General features: G+C 33.6%; 3 protein-coding genes across 5 annotated transcripts; all 3 read right to left on the bottom strand.

Annotated features, from left to right (window-relative positions):
* Nucleotides 1–36: 36 nt before the first annotated feature.
* Nucleotides 37–2,433, bottom strand: LOC114374211 (probable polyol transporter 3). The gene is made up of 2 exons (XM_028331826.1): nucleotides 2,232–2,433; nucleotides 37–1,546 (listed from the first exon to the last, which is right to left on the bottom strand). Exons 1-2 carry the CDS (start codon nucleotides 2,329–2,331, stop codon nucleotides 156–158), a joined length of 1,491 nt encoding a protein of 496 aa, XP_028187627.1. The 5' UTR covers nucleotides 2,332–2,433; the 3' UTR covers nucleotides 37–155.
* Nucleotides 2,434–10,323: 7,890 nt separating this feature from the next.
* Nucleotides 10,324–13,244, bottom strand: LOC114375861 (probable polyol transporter 6). Its single transcript, XM_028333727.1, has 2 exons — nucleotides 12,954–13,244; nucleotides 10,324–11,880 (listed from the first exon to the last, which is right to left on the bottom strand). The coding sequence occupies exons 1-2, from the start codon at nucleotides 13,093–13,095 to the stop codon at nucleotides 10,493–10,495; spliced, it is 1,530 nt and encodes a 509-aa protein (XP_028189528.1). The 5' UTR covers nucleotides 13,096–13,244; the 3' UTR covers nucleotides 10,324–10,492.
* A 5,307-nt stretch (nucleotides 13,245–18,551) lies between these two features.
* Nucleotides 18,552–20,825, bottom strand: LOC114375768 (probable polyol transporter 6). 3 transcript variants are annotated; one of them, XM_028333622.1, is made up of 2 exons: nucleotides 20,568–20,825; nucleotides 18,552–20,030 (listed from the first exon to the last, which is right to left on the bottom strand). In XM_028333622.1, the coding sequence occupies exons 1-2, from the start codon at nucleotides 20,656–20,658 to the stop codon at nucleotides 18,685–18,687; spliced, it is 1,437 nt and encodes a 478-aa protein (XP_028189423.1). In that variant the 5' UTR covers nucleotides 20,659–20,825; the 3' UTR covers nucleotides 18,552–18,684. The 3 variants fall into 3 exon arrangements, with proteins under 3 accessions (XP_028189423.1, XP_028189422.1, XP_028189424.1); XM_028333621.1 differs by having other exon boundaries at nucleotides 18,552–20,036; nucleotides 20,568–20,824; XM_028333623.1 differs by having other exon boundaries at nucleotides 18,552–19,998; nucleotides 20,568–20,823.
* Nucleotides 20,826–20,837: the final 12 nt, after the last annotated feature.

Below are 20,837 nucleotides of genomic sequence, written 5' to 3'. Positions count from 1 at the left end.
TAGCATGTTGGTGCAAAATAGGTTTAAATATTATCCTTTAAAAAAAGGTTTAAATATTATGATATTATATTGATATTAATATTAATATTAATTTAATACAAAGTACACAATACAAACAACCATACAAAGTATACTGTATCTCAACTACAACACACTTACGCGTTCTGCCTCTGATCAGTTTCTGCAGCTACATTCCTACTATAATTTTTGCTGAAAACCATCTCCATCCCTTCCAAGGCCACCCCCTTGGTTTCAGGCAGGAAAAAATAGAAGAACAACCAAGCTAATATAGATATAGCAGCAAACATGAAAAAAGTCCCACCTATAGTTATTGTTTTATAGATTGAAATGAAACTCATGGAAACAGCAGCATTCATGACTCTGTTGACAGCAACTCCAATACTTGCTCCTTGTGCTCTCAACTTAGAAGGGAAAATCTCTGAGCTATACACCCATGTGACAGGTCCAAGTCCAATATTAAAAGAAGCAACAAATGAGTAAGTAGCCACTATGCTAAGGGTCAAGGCCCATGAGAGCTTTTCCTGTGAAGTATGCACCATGGTCAAGCTGAATCCTAACACTGCAAGGCTACAAACCATTCCTCCGGTGCTTGTAAGCAAGAGGCGTCTTCTCCCAAATCTGTCAAGCAAAAATGAGGCTATTATCAAGAAAAAGATTTTTGTGAGGCCTACTCCAATGGTTGTGAGCAAGAGCTTGTCCTTTGTGGTGACTCCAGCTTTCTTAAAGATTCTTGGACTATATAGCATAACAGCTTCAATTCCAGTTGCATGCTCAAAAAAGTGAATCCCAACAGCTGCAATCAACATCCACCGAACAGAATTAGAGGGTCTCACTATTAACTCTTTCCAAACCCCTTCACCATGGTTCTTCTGTGGGAGCTTAACCATTTCCTCAGGGCAATTCTCGTCAATCCCAGCAGCAATCTTTATATCCTTGAACCGAAGATCAGCTTCTTGTTCAGTATTTGAAACTTTCAACAAAACTTTCTTGGCTTTTCCTAAATGGCCTTGCATCACCAACCACCTTGGAGATTCTGGCATTGCCAGAATGCCAAAAGCCAAAGCAAGTGAAGGAACTGCTGCAATACCAAGCATCAATCTCCACCCAAGCTTCAAAGTCAATTTCCCTAAGAAGTAGTTCGCTACGTAACCAAGTAAAATTCCAATACCAATACAAAGCTCGGGTAGGGAAGCTAGAAAGCCTCGTGATTTAGCTGAGGAGATTTCAGCAGAATAAACTGGTGCTATCAAAAGAGCAAAACCCACGCCAATACCAGCAACACACCTTCCCAACATTAGAATTGCGTAGTTTGGACCATATCCCATGAGAATTGAACCACCCATGAAAAGGACAGAGGCTAGGGCGATTGTGTAGCGTCGACCAATGTAATCAGAGGTTCTTCCTGCAGCTAAAGATCCTACCAAGGCACAAAGGTTTAAGATTCCTGCAAGAACTTCTTGTTGGGTGTCGCTGATTCCGAGCTCCTCCTTTATGAATATCATGGCTCCACTCATAACACCGGTATCTGAAATCATGTATACATGTATAAAAAATTTAGCTAGACATGCATTCACCTAGCTAAAATATTACATAATTTAAGAAGAATATTACCAAGTGATGTTAAGCCACCGATTGAGAAAATGAAAAAAATTATTATACAAGAATTCCATCCTTAAAATTCTCGTTAATTAGTGTCTCCCATGAGCTAATTATTACACCATGCATCCATCATTCCTACAATAATTGTCCCTTATTATTTCAACAATAATGATAATTATATTCATATTACTTTTAATCTCTATGAATAGGTGATCATCCTTTAAATAAGATTTTAGATTTAAATTTTTTGAATTAAAAAAATATAATTAAGTGAAAAAGACTTTATTAAATTTGGTTAAGCCTACAGATTTTTTTCTTCTGAAATTCCAATAGAAATTAGTTATCAATGATCTATACTTATTTCACTTTTAGAAAATTGTCTCCATATTACTATTCACTGTAAATAATTATCCAAAATATATATGGAATTCCTCTACCAATAAATTAATAACGGTTTCCATAATATATATACCGTAATTTCTAATATAATAAATGGACCATATATATCTTGTTTTTTTTTTTTTTGCAGAGAGAACAAAATAGTAGAAATTGAATAATATAAAGAGAGCAACAAGGCGAGGTAAAGAGTAAGATGGAATTGAATATTTTACCATATCCAAATATGATGGATATCATGGAAGCGACTACAGCACATGCACAAGCATATTTATTGAACTGATCTTTTTCGCCACCTATCTCCATGCTAGGCATGCGCTCTTTGAAGGTTTTTTCTTCCTTTCTGGATACCTTTTTCTAAACGAGTAATGATATACACTCTTTCACTCGCTTCTTAAACTGGAATACGAGTCTGAGCGATAGCTAAACCACAATGATGTGCTTAATTCCTGGCCTGTTTATATAGTAGCCGAAGTGGCTCCGCTTTTTATTTGGGTGAACAGTGAAAGTTTGGTCTGGTGGGTCTCACCACTCCGGACAGGTATATAGAGACCAAGAGATACTTGATACCTTGTGTAGAAATTACTAATTGGATAACATATTATAGTATTATACCACTCCTTTTTATATTTATATATTTTTTTTTAAATAATTTATACAGTATCATCATGTAAATTGAAATGGAGGGTAAGATTATAATCTTTTATAATAACTTTTGAAAAGTCACAATTAGGATATGTTATGGAATTATAGCAAGCTTTGGCCAAACATAACCCTACTCGATAGCTGACTCTACGACGGGATCATCCTCCTAATGCTGAGTTGTTGACTATATATACTCAGTTATTTTTATGGATGCTGATTCTCAAATTAGTAGCCACTTGACACAATCAATTCCTAAAATCACTTGACTCTTTTGGGTACGGTTGTCTAGTAAATGAGTAGTAATGCGCATTGGAATTCTGTCAAAGTCTGTCGACATAAATCCCTGTACCATAATGTTTATAGTCATAGGTTTCCAGTTGTGTTTGGTTTTGCATTTCACAAGCAGTGTAAATTAACGGCAGTTTCACACAGGGAACCTTTTATGAAAAGTAGTGTTCCTCGAGGATTGTCCAAAAAAGTGTTCCACATTTCTCTTATGTATTGGCAGAGTCTTAATTTAGTCACGACACTAATTTAGTGAGTGACGTTAGGGTTAATTGGTGAAATTTTAGTCGTATGTCTACTAGTTATTTGTTTTTTAGAATGTATTGTGATTGGTGTTGGTGGTAAACTAACTGAGTCTTGTAAGATTGACTCTCCGGGTTGTCTAGCTCTAAATATAACAAATTTATCTTTCAACAAATTATACTCTATTTGATCTCAAATATATAAAAAAATATTACACACTAAATAAGAAAGTTAGTTAATTATATTTAATTATATCAATTTTAATTAAAAGGTAATTTTTTTCAATTTATTCTTCATTAGAACTTGATATCAAAGATAAGAAATAGTCATTGAAACTAACATCTCAATTAAATAGATAATATTTTAAAAATAATAACATTAAATAAAGTAAAATTAATTAAAAAAAATTATATTTAGGACCAAGAAAAAAATATTTTTCCCCTTATATTTGAGACTTGAGGAAGTATAAGCTTAAATTAACTCGTTAGGCCAGTCATCATGTTTATTGTTTGTAAATTTTCAAGATAAATAAATGTATGATTTTAACAATAATTTATACTAATAATAAAGAGAATAAAAATTACCTTTGAATCACACGGTTATTGTTAAAAGTAACTCCTCAAGATAATTATTTATATCGATCTCTTAATCATGTTATTATTTATAATTAAAAACCAAAAAAAAAAATATAGATAGACAAGGCACTGGCACAGAGTGCTTGTTTCAAATAATAATACTAATAACTATAATTAATAAATATTTATCTATGTTATCTAAATAGACAGTTTGTTAGACCTAAAAACTTTTTATATGACATAGATTTTAATAAAAGTTTTGACATGTTTTATTTTCTAAAATTTAATGTAGGTTAATTCATAGACTCAACTAAATGCCCTTCTCTTACTAATTTAAAATAAATGAAATATGCGTACTTGCACCGCTGAGTTTTTCTTGAATTATATATAATATTATTCTTACACTATAACTCTCATTTATGTTTGAAAATATTATATATACTCATATCATCTCATATGTTACACTAACACCCCTACAAGTGACTGTAATGATTAAAATATAACATAGAGTGTTTGTATAATTACATAAAATCTTAAAAGTGATTAATATAATTTGCTCTATTTGATTTGTTTACCGATCAACAACCGTGAAATACTCTAATTAACAACTAGACATAAACATGTAAAACATAAGAACAAAAAAACATGTAAAACATTTTTATTGCGTTTTTTTTTTTAAATTGTCATTTACTAAAGTAGAAAAATATAAAAATTAGCATTATTTTCATTAGTATCATCTTTTTTTAATCAAAAATTAAACTACTAATATAGACAATAAAAATGTACACAAATAATATAAATATTACGTTAATATTTATTATTATGAGAGATCCATGATGATATAACTGATATAGTGTATCTTTATCTTGTAAATCACTTTTTAGAATTAGGTTAGAGTCAAGTCTAAATTATTAATTAATTACTAAATCTTTGGGAAAGAGAATGTTTTCTTTGGTCACTTCCTAAATAACATATATAATATATATTGCATAGTGTGACTTACAATTTAGAAGAACCTGCCTCGGTACTTACGATATTCCACCATAAACAGATGAACCTTTGGATAATGTTTCCATTGGTCAACGAGGCAACACATATTGGTAGGCTCAGCAAAAGAGACCTCACATATTATTGGAGCTAAAATAATTATTATTATTTGAAAGTTAATTTCGCATATGCACTAGGTGACCGAATGTTTGTCCAGATCCGATGACGCATATTTACGCAAGAAACACAAGCTCATAGGGAGAACCTTCCTTGCGAACATGAGTTTGTTTTAATTCCACTTATTAAAATTATCGTGTTTTACATGTGAAATTAATGGAATATATATAAATATCATCTGTAGTAGCCAATAGAGACGATTTTAGTAAAAACACGGTAATTAATAATAAAAAATTGACATTTTAATTTTTTTGATAACGAAGGCTCTAACTGGTGAAGGCTCGATCTACATGAATTAATTATAGTGCTCATGGGGATCGCATGTGATGTATCATCGAAAGGGATGAAGAAAGAAAAACGTTGGCCACGATGTATATATGCGTCTGCCTATTCAACTAATTGAATTGATTTTGGTCTTCCATCTTTTATCATGGCTGATAGCAATACAGGACAAACCCATAGCTGGGCCAAGAGAAAGAAACCCACTTACCTCCGGGACTTCGTGTAGCAAGCCTCCAGCAGCTGACGAATATTCCCTCAGCAGTTGGTTATGACCAACACTGCTGATAAGGTGTTAAAAGTGGGTAATTTAAAAAATCCAACCCAATGGATCCCAACCATCAAAACGTGGAACATCTAGCTTCATGAGGCTAGCTGGATGAAGGTGAAGGTAGGGACGAGGGCAGAGGGGATTTCGGAGCCAATGGCACCGTGGATAGAGCAGCCAACATTTGAGGATGGAGTTGATTTTGCTACCTTATCCTGGGAACAATTCCATCAGCGAGTTTGAAGTGCTTGTTTGCCAGGAACACTCTTCAATACCTCAGACACATTGTGTCAGCTTCAGGCGTGGCCCCATACCTTGCCAAGATTAGTGCCATGAGGGAGTGGCCATCTTGGACATCCACCATCGAGCTTTGTGGTTTTCTCGGTTTGACGGGATTCTATCGTCGTTTCATATGTGGCTATGCTTTGATTGTGGCACTATTAAATTTACTTTTAAGGAAAAATCAATCCTCTTAGTCCATGGAGGCCCAACAAGCTTTCGACAAGCTTAAACAGGCTATGAGGGAAGCTCCAATACTGGCTTCCCCTGATTTTGATTTTCCTTTTACTCTTAAATCCGACACATCCGGCTCAACCATGGAAGCAGTTCTCCTCCAGCGGTCACACCCCATCGCGTTCTATAGCAAACTCTTTTGTCCTCGACTACAATGGGGTTCCACATATGTCATGAATTGCATGTTATCACATCTGCGGTACATAAATGGAGACACTACCTCTTGGGTCATCCCTTTGTCATCATCACTGACCACAAAAGCTTGAAAGAGCTTATGTCACAGGTCATCCAAATACCTGAGCAACAAACTTATTTATCTAAGTTGTTGGGCTATGATTACTCGATCCAATACTGGCCAGGTTCTGGCAATGTCACGACCGACGCATTATCCCACATACCATACCTTGGTGGTCAATGTTGGTCTTTATCTCTTCCGAATTTTGTTTTCATAGACCAATTATGTCACTCACTCCAAGACAATGTTGAGTCCAGAGATTTATCACATAATGTCCAACACCAGCCCGACACATACTCGAGCTTCACAATTACAAATGACCTCATCTTCTTTCAAGGGAAGGTTTGACTTCCCTCAAGCAACTCTTTCACTTCCTTATTGTTGGAGGAATTCCATTCCACCCCTTAGGACAACCATGTGGGAATTGCAAAAACCCTGCAACAACTCCAACAAAATTTCTTCTGGATTGACATGAGGGATGATGTCTACCACTATGTATTCCAATGCCTTATCTGTCAACAGACGAAATACGAGACCAGGAAACCAGCTGGTCTCTTTCAACCTCTTGCAATTCCCTCCACTATTTGGGAGGACCTTTCCCTCAATTTTATCATTAGCCTTCCCTAATCCCATAGTTTCAACACCATTTTGGTGGTAGTTGTTAGAACAAATGAAAGTTTGAAAAAAAAGAAAGGAAAAAAAAAAGAAAAAAAAGCTTCAAGTCCCACATCGCTCATGATAAACACTTGAATAGTGTTTCACTCTCTATATATAGAGAACTCATTTCTTCTTTTTTCCTTACCCCAGTTGAGAAGCATTTCCTCAACTTTTCTTTCTCCCTCCCATATTTCAGCCGATGCATTGTCGGCAAACTTCTCCCTCTTTCTTTCTGTCGCTCTAAAATTTCGGTTGCCTTTAAGAGTGATTTTGTAAGTCATATTTTTTCGGTTGCCTTTAAGAGTGACTTTGTAAGTCATATTTTTTCGGTTGTCTTTAAGAGTGACTTTGTAAGTCATATTTTTCGGTTGGTTTTAAGAGTGACTTTTTAAGTCACATTTTTCGGTTGCCTTTTAGAGTGACTTTTCAAGTCATACAAGAGGGTGTAATTCTAGAAAAGGTTCCCTCAATGCAATGGGAATCTTATACAGAGATCTGTGTTGTTTTATCCTGGGGACGTCGTGGTTGATAGTCTGCTTGTACAATTTTTGGCAGTGCCACGAAACGTCTTAAAGAAAGCGACATTGTTCGTGACTCAGCCAATAATTTTTTCGGTTTGCCATAAACTATTGTTACAACAGTAGTTGATAGATTCTCTAAGGGAGAACATTTTGGTGCATTACCACTGAAACATTCAGTGTACAAGGTGGCTATTTTATTCATTGATATGGTGTGAAAATTACATGGCTTCCCTTGCAGTCTTGTATCCAACAGAGACCCACTGTTAATAAGCAAGTTTTGGCAAGAGCTTTTTCGATTAAGTGGAACCAAACTAAGGATGTGCCTCGTATTACTCGAAAACTGACAGCCAAACCGAGGTCTTGAATAGAGTGTTTGAGCAATACCTTCGCTCTTTCATGCACAACAGACCCTCGTAGTGGTTCACCTTCCTTTCTCTAGCGGAATGATCATATAACACCATAATTCACTCTACCACTGGTTTATCGCCGTTTGAGGTCATCTACGGAAAACCACCCCATTCCATACCTCAGTACCTACAAGGAACTTTGCCGCTCGAAGCAACCAATTCTCTACTTGTGTCATGAACACAGCTCCACACCACACTGCAACGTCATTTGGCTAAGGCCCAAGACGCAATGAAGCAGGTTGCAAACTCCCACCATCGGGATGTTTCGTATTCGGTGGGCTATTGGGTCTACGTATGCCTTCGTCCTTATCGCCAAACATCACTCCGGTCATCTTATTCTAAGTTGCCCAAGCGATTATATGGCCCCTTCGGGATCCAGGAACTTGGCATCCCTGGTGCTTATCAACTCCAACTACCGGACTCCACCAGAATTCACCTGGTGTTTGATGTCTCCTTACTGAAGCCACATCACAGTTCATTCCCTGTGACTGTTGATACCATTTATCCCGCTAACTCTGACAACCACTCGGTGATTGAGCCTTTATCTATCCTAGATTGGAAATGGGACACCACTACTATACCCGCATCCAAGCTGGTGTTGGTCCAATGGCTAGGCTTACCACCAGAGGACACCACCTTGGAACATTGGGGCACTTTGTCCACAATCCACAACCTTGAGGGCAAGATTGTTTTTCCAGGAAAGGGTGTTGATAGCAATATAGGACAAACCCATAGCAGGCCCAAGAGAACATCAAAGAAACCCAATTACTTCCAAGGACTTCGTGTAGCAAGCCTCCAGCAGCTGAAGAATATTCCCTCAGTAATTGGTTATGACCAACTGCTGATAGTTTCCCCAATTCCCTTATGTTGTTGCTGAATTCCGTTTTGCTATATTCCTTGTGCTTATCTTCAAGTGCAGCTGTTACCTTTGAGTGACCGTACTCTCTTGCTGCTATAAATACCACTGATTATGAATAAAAGAGGCAGAGAGAAATTTCATTACAATTTTGTCTTTAGTATTTCAGTAGTGTAGACTATTAATGTCTATCAATGGCTTACGCAGGGCATGTTAAAAATTACTTTAATTTTTTCTCTACTATTCAAACCTTAACTTTGCAGGAAATATATCCAAAGCCAACTTCCTTATAGTGTGTGAGTGAGTGGGAACTCAATAATCAGCATAATTAACCAATTGTTTTTATGCGCTATATATATGAGATCAGTCTGGTATAAGAAGCTGATGAAATTTGCAACGTCAGAGTTTGACTAAGTTTTGTGGAAACTGAAAAGTTGGATCAAATACCACTGCCAATGCCAGCCATGCAAAGTTATAGAAATATGGAAATAGCCTACAGCAGGTTCCAGCAAGTGGACAAACACAAGCTGGACTTTAGTAGGCCACTTTTATCGACCAAATCGTTCAAAAATAGGATAATAAATAAGTCAAATAGAATTACGTGAGTGCATCAGTGCATGCGATCAGCGCGATAATCATTCTTATATAGCACTTGCTTTACTATTCTTATTTTGAATGAAATCCTAAAAAACTAGCAGCCGTATATTAGGATGATAAGATCATAAATGAGCTCGATCTTTATGAATAGTCAAATTTAGGTTGTAAATGTTAGATTATTTATGGTTTAATCACTTGTCTTTTTTGGTTACAAATCACATGTCTGATTTCTCTAATTTAGAATGCATGTGATTTTGATCCAACATGTTTTTCGAGCAAATTAAATCACTTTGGCCTATTCATTTATTTAAAACTCTCAAATTCTCGTTTTCTACTAAATAAATCCTTATAAATTGAATGATTAAATTATCTTCTATTCAAAACTCACTAACCAAAACATCAAATGCCCAAAAGAATCTCAAAATATTCTCTCTTCATACCCTAATCCATCTCACATCTTATAAAATCTGTCAAATTTTAATTTTATATATATATATATATATATATAGAGAGAGAGAGAGAGAGAGAGAGAGAGAGAGAGAGAGAGAGAGAGAGAGAGTTCTTACTAAATTTCTCCTATTATAAATTTCATCCCAAATCCATTATAAATCTTCAAATCCATAGTGAAGTATGCAAGGCATGAAACTATAGTATGCATATAAATTATCTTATTTTAGAAAACGAAAATGAAAATTTATAATATATAAATTTAAATAATTGAGATTAAGGTAAAATTTTAGATTGAGGTATTCTACTTATAAATTTACATTTTAAATACCTATATAAAAAATATGATTAACGTTAGTCAATCTTTATATGAGATGCTACGATAAAAAAATAATCACTTTCAGAATAATATACTTATATTATTTTAATTTAATATATAGAGGTAGTTTTGAACTTTTATATAATTACTTTGACAAGAAATATAAAAATAATTTAAGAAAGGTTTTAAAACTGATTAATGTGACAGTACAGGTATTTAATATTTGGAGAAAAAATTAACATACAAAATTGCTCTTCAAATGTAAAAGACGCGCATTCATCTTATAAAATACTTCCTTTTAAGATTAAGAAATCTTATTTATCATGGTGTGGATTATTATAATAAGAGCAAAGTTAGGAAAAACTTGGCTTTATGGAGGAATCAACAAGGATACAGGTTTCCACCGATGCAACTTCAATATATCTTTCAGCAACTGCATCACATTGCGATTATGGACTAGATTCACTAGTGTTGCTCTCTGGCTTCGTCATTTTGTACCTTCGATTTGGAATTTTCCCCAAAGATACTCTCCATATCTTCTAATGATCTTCCTTTAGTCTCAGGCAAAAAGTAGTAGAAACACCAAGCCAAAGCATTAATAGCTGTAAACAGAAAGAAAATCCCACCCATTGTTATCTTTTTATAGATCGAAATGAAACTTGTGACCACTGCCAAATTCGTAGTTCTGTTCACAGCCACGCATATGCCAATTCCTTGTGCCCTCAATCTCAAAGGAAATATCTCAGTGCTATAAACCCATGTCACAGGCCCAATTCCAATAGCCATAAAAGCCACATAAACGTAGGTAGCAATTATGGCAATGCTTGTTGTCCACAATAATTTCTCAGTGGAACTTTCCACTGTGGTCATGCAAACACCTAACCCTAACAGTGCCACAACCATTCCTCCTGAACTAACCAGAAAGAGAATCCTCCTCCCAACTCTGTCCAACAAAAATGTTGCAACTAATGTTGACACAGTTTTGCTGATTCCCATGCCAACAGTGACTAGCATGAGCTTGCTCTTGTCACTGATTCCTGTTCTCTCAAACACCCTTGGGCTATATACCAAAATACCCTCGATTCCACTACTCTGCTGGAACACATGAACCCCAATGGCGGCAATTAGTATCCTACGCACAGGTGGGGAAGGTTTACAAAACAGTTCCTTAAGAGCTCCTGCACCACTGCGAGTTTCCCTTGGAACCTGAACAATGTCTAGGGTGCAGTTTTCAACAATGCCAACAGAAACTTCTATTTCATTCAAGCGTTGTTTAGCTTCTTCGTTTGTATTAGAGACTAATAAAAGCACTTTCCTGGCCTCAGCTATACGTCCTTGCATCACTAACCACCTTGGAGACTCTACCGAATTCAACATGAGAATGACTAGAATGAGGGAAGGAATTGCTGGAAGAGCAACCATTATTCTCCATCCAAGTTTCAGGGGCAATTTTTCAAACAAGTAGTTTGAGACATAGCCAAGCAAGAACCCCAAGTTGATGCAAAGGTCTGGGAGAGAGGTGAGAAAGCCTCTCTTGGAAGGAGATGAAATCTCTGTGCTGTAAACTGGTACTATGATCAATGCAAAACCCACACCAATTCCAACAATGCATCTTCCAATGATTAAGATTGAGTAGGATGGGCCATAGCCCATTAGAATGGAGCCCAACAAGAAGATGAGTGAGGCTAGAATGACGGTGTAGCGGCGACCTATATAATCAGATGTTCTTCCTGCAGCCATGGCTCCTGATACTGCGAACACGTCTAAGATGCCTGCTAGGAGCTGCACTTGTAGGTCACTGATTTGAAGATCTTCCTTTATGAATATCAGTGCTCCAGCCATCACTCCCATAACTGAAGAATTTAATATTGATTAGCATAATTAATTTTGTCTGATCAATGAAAAAATTGTACAAATTTTTTATTTTAATAATTAATGTGAGTTAATATTATAAGAGAATTATATTGGTTAATTAATGAATTTTGTTTTATGTGATCAAATTAAGTGAATCTATTAGATTTTTAAATAAGATGATATAGACTGAAATAAAATGAATAAATGTTAATATTAATCTATTGAAAGATATGAAAACCTGTTATATATATTAACACATTATAAGAAAATTACGATTTTCAATATATCAAGATGTCATACATAATTTTTCTTTTATAACTAGGAAGGTTCTATTGAAGAATAAATAATTTTTGTTTGAGAAAGAACTATAATATTATTGTTCATATTCGTGATGAATAACCACAAAAGTCTTTCAATAATTATCAAAAAATATATTTAGATAAAGAATTAATTATGAATTTAAATATTTTATCTAATCCTTTATAATATCATATTGTAGATGTAATGTTTTTAATAAATTGTCCTATGACATGTGCCCGTGAATGTAACTTCAACATAGAAAATAAAAATAAAGAATAAAGATTAAAGATTAAACTCTAACAAAAACTACAAGGAAACCGTTCTACATAGTACATAGTGTAGGGTGATTATCTAGGGCTCCCAATCATATACTGCCTTTTTAAATAAATAAATAAATAAATGATTATCCTAGGATTCCAGGGACACGCTTTGATATATAGGGCCTGAGGCTAATCAATAAGGGACTTACTTCCTTGCCAAGGCTTGGAATTTTTCTAACAGATGAAAGATAGCTAGAGAGTTTGCAAAGAAACAAAGGGGTTCAAAGACTCTCAATTAAGATCGTTTCTTTTGTTTTGGATAACAAATTAAGAAAAGAAAAGTAGTTTTGAGTCAAAATTAATTGAAATTAATTTACTCTAATTACCAAACATCGTAATTTTGAGTCAAATCAAGTTTGACATGGTCGATCTACTATGGTTTCACCACCAAACCAAATTAACCTGCACTATATATAAGCAAAGACAAGGTACTAGAACAGAAAACCACTCACCGTAACCAAATATGGCAGATATAATCGAGGCAGTCATCACACAAGCACAAGCATACTTGTTAAATAGTCTTCGATGACTGTTAACTGAATAATTTTCTTTGGGTACTTGGTAAGGTTTGTTATTATCATCTTCCGTAGACATTCTTCAATCTTGCTAGAGTAATTAATCTGACAAGATTTCAAAAGTGAGAACTCTTATACTGAATTAACTCTAATTTGGCAAAAGTTGAGGATGCATGAAGTTGTTTTTTTGTTATTTATTTAAGAAAGCATATGTTATTTTGCTATATATAAGAAATTAATATCATCTCTGATCTCATTCTAAGAATTCTTATTGTATATTATTATTATTTAAATAAAAGACTTTCTCCTTAATCCTTAATTTATTTATTTATTTTGGTGAATAACTTGTCTATTTATGAAACACTATTACTTAATTAATGTTATATAGTAGTGATTTTGGTAGGAAAAATTGGTAGGTCATTATGGCGCATGTGATATCTATGCCACAATTATGTTATAGTCATGCGGGATGCATGACGAGATTGAGGTCAGTGAGTCAACCTAAAAGGGGGGGAGTTGTGCAATGGATATTGGTTCTTGTTGTTCAATGCAACCATATATAAAAGTAATAGTTTATGTATGCATTCCTTCTAGCACAAATATATTGACGACCTCAAGTTCGTTGCACATAATTAGGCACAAAAATATTGTCTACTTCGACTTGATAAGGTCGATACTGATAATTATCACAATTTTATTACACAATTAGCATAATTTTATCATTTAAAAGATATTTCGATAGATTAAAATCAAAGAATCAACCTGACAAGGTTGGTACTGATAAGTCAATCCTATTACAGGTCAGTCAACAGGAAGTTCTACTATGAAATCCAGTCTTATTATTCAATGCAATCTCATAAAAACAATAGTTTACCTATAAGTATAGCAAAAAGGACAATTAAGTCAATATAGTCCGAGCACCTTATAGGTCATTGTAATTTGACTCTTGCAAGCTTTATGAAACACTAGCTCTAGAAATGACTCTTCAGCGTATAAGTATAGACACCATTCTTAATTTCTTATCAAATTAACATCTTGAAAAAAAAATCGTATACCGACAAAAAAATAATACCAAGAATTAGGCTTCTTTCTGTTAGATATATTTAATGTTAAAATGAGCTAATGATTCCATACACCAATTGATAAATCATTAACGGAAGGTTTATTGATTTTATATATGCTACGTCGAGGCTGTTTATAATGGGTTTGAATATTATAACTAGCGTACCCCATTGCCCAGAGGTTCTTCGCTATGCGAAGGTATGAGGGAAGGATATTGTATGCGGTCTTACCCTTAAATATTATAAATAAATCAAAAGTAAAATAAAAGATTTCACTAAAAATATCCAGTCATGTTTATAAAACTGATGATAAATCTAAAAAATAAAAAATAAAAGTTTTAGACAAAAATCATATTAATAGAATTGAAAGTACTTTAATAACTACCATTTAATTTTTCTGTTAGTATTTATTATTCTATTAGGTGAAACTTACTATACCGCTTTATTATCAATTAAATTTGTGAACTATTGTAAATTAACTTTTAATGTTTGAGTTTGATTCTTACACACACAAAAATATTAAAAGATTATTATATTATTCTTATTTAATTTCTGTCCCCAGTTATCGTAAAAAAAATCCACACTGCCATATCCAAAAAATATTGTACTAGCAATTAATTAAAAACAATAAATATAACTTTTAAAATAGACATAATAATGGGACGGAGTGAGGACGGGTATTATCTCTTCATTCTCCAATCTTGACTCCCAAACATATTTTTGTATTTATCCCTCATACTTGACAGGTTGAGATTTGTTATCCCGTTCTTGTCCCGTTCAAATTTGTAAAATAAGTTTTTTTTTTAAAAAAATTATATTAAAAATATAATTTTAGAATAAATAAATTAATTGTTACACATTTATTTTTAATTACTTGTATATTAATAAATTAATTGTATCACTTTTGTTTACAAAAATTGTCAAGAAAAAAAATTAAGTGGCTAGTGACATCCACGTTCCTCACCCCAATCCCGATCTCAAACAAAAAAGTCGGATAATCCTTGAACTCGTACTTAGTTAACTCAGATGTTTCTTATTAAAATTGAGACGATTTGAACGAATACCCACAAATACGAGTTTAGTTGTCATGCCTAAAAATAATTATTATGAAATTTATCATAAATTATAATTTAATTACAATTGAACAAACCGTGTAAAATCTCTTTAAATGAAATTTTTTTTATACATTCTTTAAAAGACAGTACATATATTTTATCTTCATTTAAATAAAATAGAATCAATTACAGCAAGTGCATGTCTTTGAAACGAAATAGAAATCTTTGTTTTAAATGTTTTATTTAATTTTTTTGTTACAATAGTGGTTATATCCACCTCCAATATAATTGTCTCCAATGATAATGCATGTGATCTAAAAATTTTTTTTTTTTTAAAAAAGAAAGGCTAACTATGAATAAAAGAGACATCCATTACATCCGCTACCAGCAAGTATTGCATTATGCATATGGCTTTAGTAACTAATCAAGTGATTGGATATAAATAATTATTGAAATTAAAGTTGAATAATTTGGATATTTTTTTAATTTAGTCTCAGATGAAAAATGAAAATAATTTTTAATTAAATTTTATTTACTTTTGAATCGAACTCTAAATTAGTAAGATTATTTTCTTGAAAGGATGAAAATGAAGATTCTATTTCGCATAAGAGTGGTCCATGGTACCGATCGTTTATTAATTTATATATTATTTTCTTTAAGCAAGCAATTGTTGCTTCATTCTCTGAGACGTTGCATTTTATGAGAAATATATTATTATCATCATTAAAAGGCAGCCTCTTTTAATGCTAGTTGTTTATAAAACTTTATAGAAATAACTCTTTCCGGTTTAAAGGATGGAAATTTGTAGGGATATATTTCATAGTTTTATTGGAGAACTATAGAACCATAAGGTTTAAGAAAATAAATAAAAAATAAAAATCTTTGAGGTGATTAGAAAGGTAATTAAAGAGTCTCTATTCTAGCAATTCGTTTAGGTCGTAAAAGTTTTTAATTTACTTATTTGTATATAAATTGGTAACTCATTTTTTTCTGCTTAAATGCACTTTTAGTTCTTTTAATTTGTTTTATTATATTTAGTTTGATTTCTTATATTTAAAAGGTTTGATTTTGTCCTTAATATTTTTGGTGAGTCAAAATGATCTTTTCAAAATAATGACTTTTTTATTTTTTGATATAATTTTTTTTAAAAAAATAACCATTTCAAAACATGAAATTTACTCCATTACATTTTCATGAAAACTTTAGAATCCAACAACCCAAAAATCTGAAATAGCCACCGAATCTTGCGAATGAAAAGCTTCAGTCACAAAAATCATTGTTTTGCGAGCGATTAATATCAAATATGGTCAATATTTGAAATTGGCAACGCGCTTAGCGACTGATTTAATTGGCAGAGGAGTGTCGATCTCTTAACCGTCTTAAAGTGACACTAATTTTATACATATTCATGATCAGAGACAGATATTGCGACTGAATATAAAATTTTACTTTCTAACAATTTATATCGGTCGCTAAAATGTATTAAAAGTGCCATACAGTGACCGAATCATTCTCAGTTGCCGAAATGTGTTAAGAGTGTGTTTGAATGGAGGAATTTAAAATTCTAAGAAATTTTAAATTCTAAGAATTTCAAATATTTTAATTGAAATTCTTTTATTTTTAAAATTTTATGTTTGGATAAAAAAAGTTAAAATTATGAGGATGAAAAAAAATAAATGAAAAAAAAATATATGATTAGTGTGCTAGTTATACGTGTTCCTTTACGCTCAGACCTGATCGATATTCCACAATCTCATACGGTATTTTTGAAGAAGACTTTAAGAAGAGAATTTCAATTTCTCACCTTTTAGAAGGAAATTGAAATTTTAGATTTTTAATTGTTTAAAATTTTGTTTTAAAATTCCAAAATTTTAAATTTTTCACAAAAATATATCCAAACAATGAATTATAAATTACAGAAATTTAAATTCTCTGATAAATTACTTTCCTCACTTAAAATTTTCTATCCAAACATATTCTAAAAGTATTATTTGCATGTTGGTTTAATTGATTCAGTGTACAATGGTAAATATTATTGCTGGAGGGAGGTTGTTTGTTGCTGTTAGCGTATTAAGTTTTGAATATGGTATAGCGGCTATTCAGTCACAGATATTTAAGGAAATTAATTATTTATTTTCATGGGGGTGTAATGTATTGGTTATTATATTTTTGGCCTTTGTTTAATGTGAAAAGTTGGATGACGTTAAACATGTAAAGGGGTAGTCTCTGTGCAATTATGTGCTCCATTTTGGTTATTATGGACACATCTTGTGTTCCATCTTGACTAGTTTAATAAAAAAATTAATTGGATTTAACATTGATTTCTTCTTCATATTATATATTAATTGAGATTATTATTGTTGGATAAATTGTTCGGCGGCATAATCCAAATAAACACAAATTAAGCACTATATATGGTGAATCCTAGCCAACAAAGCTAGCTCGAACTGATGTGGCAAAGTGGGAAATTCAGTGATGGCCACCCGTAAGAACTTTGATGTTCAAGTCAATGAGAATATGAGACGAATGTAAAAATAAGGTTAGATATATACCTAATGAGCGAGACACCCTTATATAGTAGTGATTTTGGTAGGAAAAAATTGTTAGGTCACTATGGCGCATGTGATATCTTTGCCACAATTATGATATAGTTAGGCGGGATGCATGACGAGATTGAAGTCAATGAGTCGACCTAAAAAGGTCAGTGTTGGTAAGTCAACCCTAATACAAGCTAGCAAGGGGGGAGTTGTGCAATGGATATTGGGTCTTGTTGTTCAATGCAACCATAAAAGTAATAGTTTATGTAGGCATTCCTTCTAGCACAAATATATTGACAACCTCAAGTTCGTTGCACATAATTAGGCACAAAAATATTGTCTACTTCGACTTGATAAGGTCGGTACTGATAATTAGTACGATTTTATTACACAATTAACACGATTTTATCATTAAAAGATATCTAGATAGATTAAAATCAAAGAATCAACCTAACAAGGTCGATACTGATAAGTCAATTCTATTACAAGTCAATCTCGATCATAAAAACAATAGTTTACCTATAAGTATAGAAAAAAGGACAATTAAGTCAATATAGTCAGAGCACCTTATTGGTCATTGTAATTTGACTCTTGCAAGCTTTTTAGTTACAATATTGCATTTACTCATTATCATGTTATGTCAAGTTTGTCGCGCCGCCTAATTTTGTTAAATAATGGAGGGAAACAATAACGAAGGAACCAAATTGTAAATAGGAGAAAACTAGAGGAGACTCAAACTGAGCAATTAGAACATGAGAGATTATCACACAATTGCAATACTTAAAAAGAGCTAAAACTGCAATTAAGGAAAGGAAAATGCTTAAAAATTATATATCCTTCATATATGAGACTTTTTTTAGTGTGTGTGTGATAGTCTGAGACTTAATTAACAATAACCATTGTTTATTGAACGAATGCTCCATATATGTTTTTCATTTATAATTAATATATATAGTTAGCCATAAAAGCTAGAGATCGTTGCATGCACACATGCAGCAGGCTTCATCTGTATCTCTTAATTAGAATTTCTTTCAAAGATAGTCTCCATATCTTCTAATGATATCCCTTTAGTTTCAGGCAAAAAGTAATAGAACACCAAAGCCACAGCATTGATAGCAGCAAACATGAAGAAAATCCCACCCATCGTTATCGCTTTATAAGTCGAAATGAAACTTGTAACCACTGCCACGGTCATCATTCTGTTCACAATCACACAGACACTGAGGCCTTGAGCTCTGAACCTAAGGGGAAATATCTCAGAGCTATAAACCCATGTCACGGGTCCTATTCCAATAGACATAGAAGCCACAAAGATGTAGGTAAGAATAACGGTAAGGCATGACGCCCAAAGTAGCTTTTCTATGGATTTCTCCACTATGGTCAAGCAAATACCTAACCCCAACATGGTCACAGTCACACCTACTGCACTAACCAGCAAGAGAATCCTCCTTCCAAATCTATCAGACAAGAATATTGATATGAATGCAAACACAACTTTGCTGATTCCTATGCCAACAGTGGCTAGCATGAGCGTGCTCTTGTCAGTGATTCCTGTTCTCTCAAACACCCTTGGACTATATAACAAAATAGCAGCACTTCCACCAATCCGCAGGAACAAATGAAGTCCAACAGCTGTAATAAATATCCTACGCACAGGAGGTGAAGATTTACAAAACAACTCCTTCAAAGCTCCTTTACCGCTACTGGTTTTCTGTGGAACCTGAGCAATGTCTAGGGTGCAGTTTTCATCAATTCCAACAACACATTTTATTTGCCTCAACCTTTGTTCAGCTTCTTCCTTTGTAGTAGAGATTAGTAAAAGCACTTTCAAAGCATCACCTACACGTCCTTGCATGACTAACCACCTTGGAGACTCTACCAATTTCAGCATGAGAATGATTAGGCAAAGTGAAGGGATTGCAGGAACAGCCACCATCATCCGCCATCCAAGTTTATGAGGCAATTTTTCGAAGAAATAGTTTGACATGTAGCCAAGCAAGAATCCTGTGTTGACGGAAAGTGTTGGGAGAGAGGTGAAAAAGCCTCTGGAAGAAGGAGGTGAAATCTCTGTACTGTAGAGTGGTGCTACTACCATTGCAAAACTCACACCAACTCCAACAATGCAGTTTCCAATCATTAAGATTGGATAGGATGGGCCGTAGCCCATTAGAATTGAGCCCAATAAGAAGGCGATGGAAGCGAGAGTGATGGTGTAGCAGCGACCTATGTAATCAGATGTTCTTCCTGCAACCAAGCTACCTGGTAGGGCACACAAATGTGACGCGCCTACTAAGAGTTGTATTTGTAGGTCATTGATTTGGAGATCTTCCTGTATGAATATCAATGCTCCACTCATCACTCCTGTGACTAATTAAAGATAATATCGTTTATTAGTTAGCTAGCTGATTTTAATTTGTCTGGTTAAATAACAATCGCAAACAATTCTATTAATCCACATAACTTTTTGTATTGGTTGTATAAATTTTGTAACTTTCTTACATCCATTATTTTTTCTTGCGTATATGTTTACCCCAATTTATATCTTGCCAAAACTGATTTTGAATTAAATTTAATGAGTTGTTTTTAGATAAAATGCATTTTTGATATCACATGTTAAATTTAATATTAACTAATTGATACTGTATATGAAATTATATATAATTAATTTATTCTGTCACTTATGTTCCTGCAAAATATTTTCCAAAATCAAAGTCACAACAAATGTACAAAAACAGTTTTGTTAGTGATTAGATAGAATCGCGGATACCCGCTAGAATTGACTTGGTGGCCATGGGAGTTTGAGTAGTTTAGGAAAGTTTTTAGGTCTAAATTCCATAGCCGTGGTTTTGAAAACAAAGATAGAAACGTTAATATTTGAGATAAAGTATGTACACTCACCATAACCAAACATAGCAGAGACAATAGAAGCTGCTAACACAGTGGCACAGGTATACTTGTTGAGCCTTCTATGGCATCCCCCGTTTTCCATGATGTGTTTGGCCGTCTGCGTTTTTATTTGCGGAAGATATTTTTAATTTTTATCTAAAAGTGTTCAAAAGCTAGTGATAATCTTTGCGTAGACTCTAACACGCACAAGTTTATAAGAGTTCATGCACGACCGAATTAAGGCCAAAACAGTCCAGCTTTAGGCCCAAAAAAAAAAAGTTT

This window comes from Glycine soja, chromosome 11, assembly GCF_004193775.1.
Source record: "Glycine soja cultivar W05 chromosome 11, ASM419377v2, whole genome shotgun sequence".
Taxonomy (NCBI): domain Eukaryota; kingdom Viridiplantae; phylum Streptophyta; class Magnoliopsida; order Fabales; family Fabaceae; genus Glycine; species Glycine soja.
This window is presented reverse-complemented; position numbering and strand designations above follow the sequence as displayed.

Coding starts and splice junctions, on each gene's coding strand:
- LOC114375861 (XM_028333727.1), bottom strand. CDS start 13,095: ATGTCTACGGAAGATGATAATAACAAACCTTACCAAGTACCCAAAGAA. Junction 11,881..12,953: donor ATCTGCCATATTTGGTTACG/GTGAGTGGTTTT, acceptor TAAATTCTTCAG/TTATGGGAGTGATGGCTGGA.
- LOC114375768 (XM_028333621.1), bottom strand. CDS start 20,658: ATGGAAAACGGGGGATGCCATAGAAGGCTCAACAAGTATACCTGTGCC. Junction 20,037..20,567: donor CTCTGCTATGTTTGGTTATG/GTGAGTGTACAT, acceptor ATCTTTAATTAG/TCACAGGAGTGATGAGTGGA.
- LOC114374211 (XM_028331826.1), bottom strand. CDS start 2,331: ATGCCTAGCATGGAGATAGGTGGCGAAAAAGATCAGTTCAATAAATAT. Junction 1,547..2,231: donor ATCCATCATATTTGGATATG/GTAAAATATTCA, acceptor ACATGATTTCAG/ATACCGGTGTTATGAGTGGA.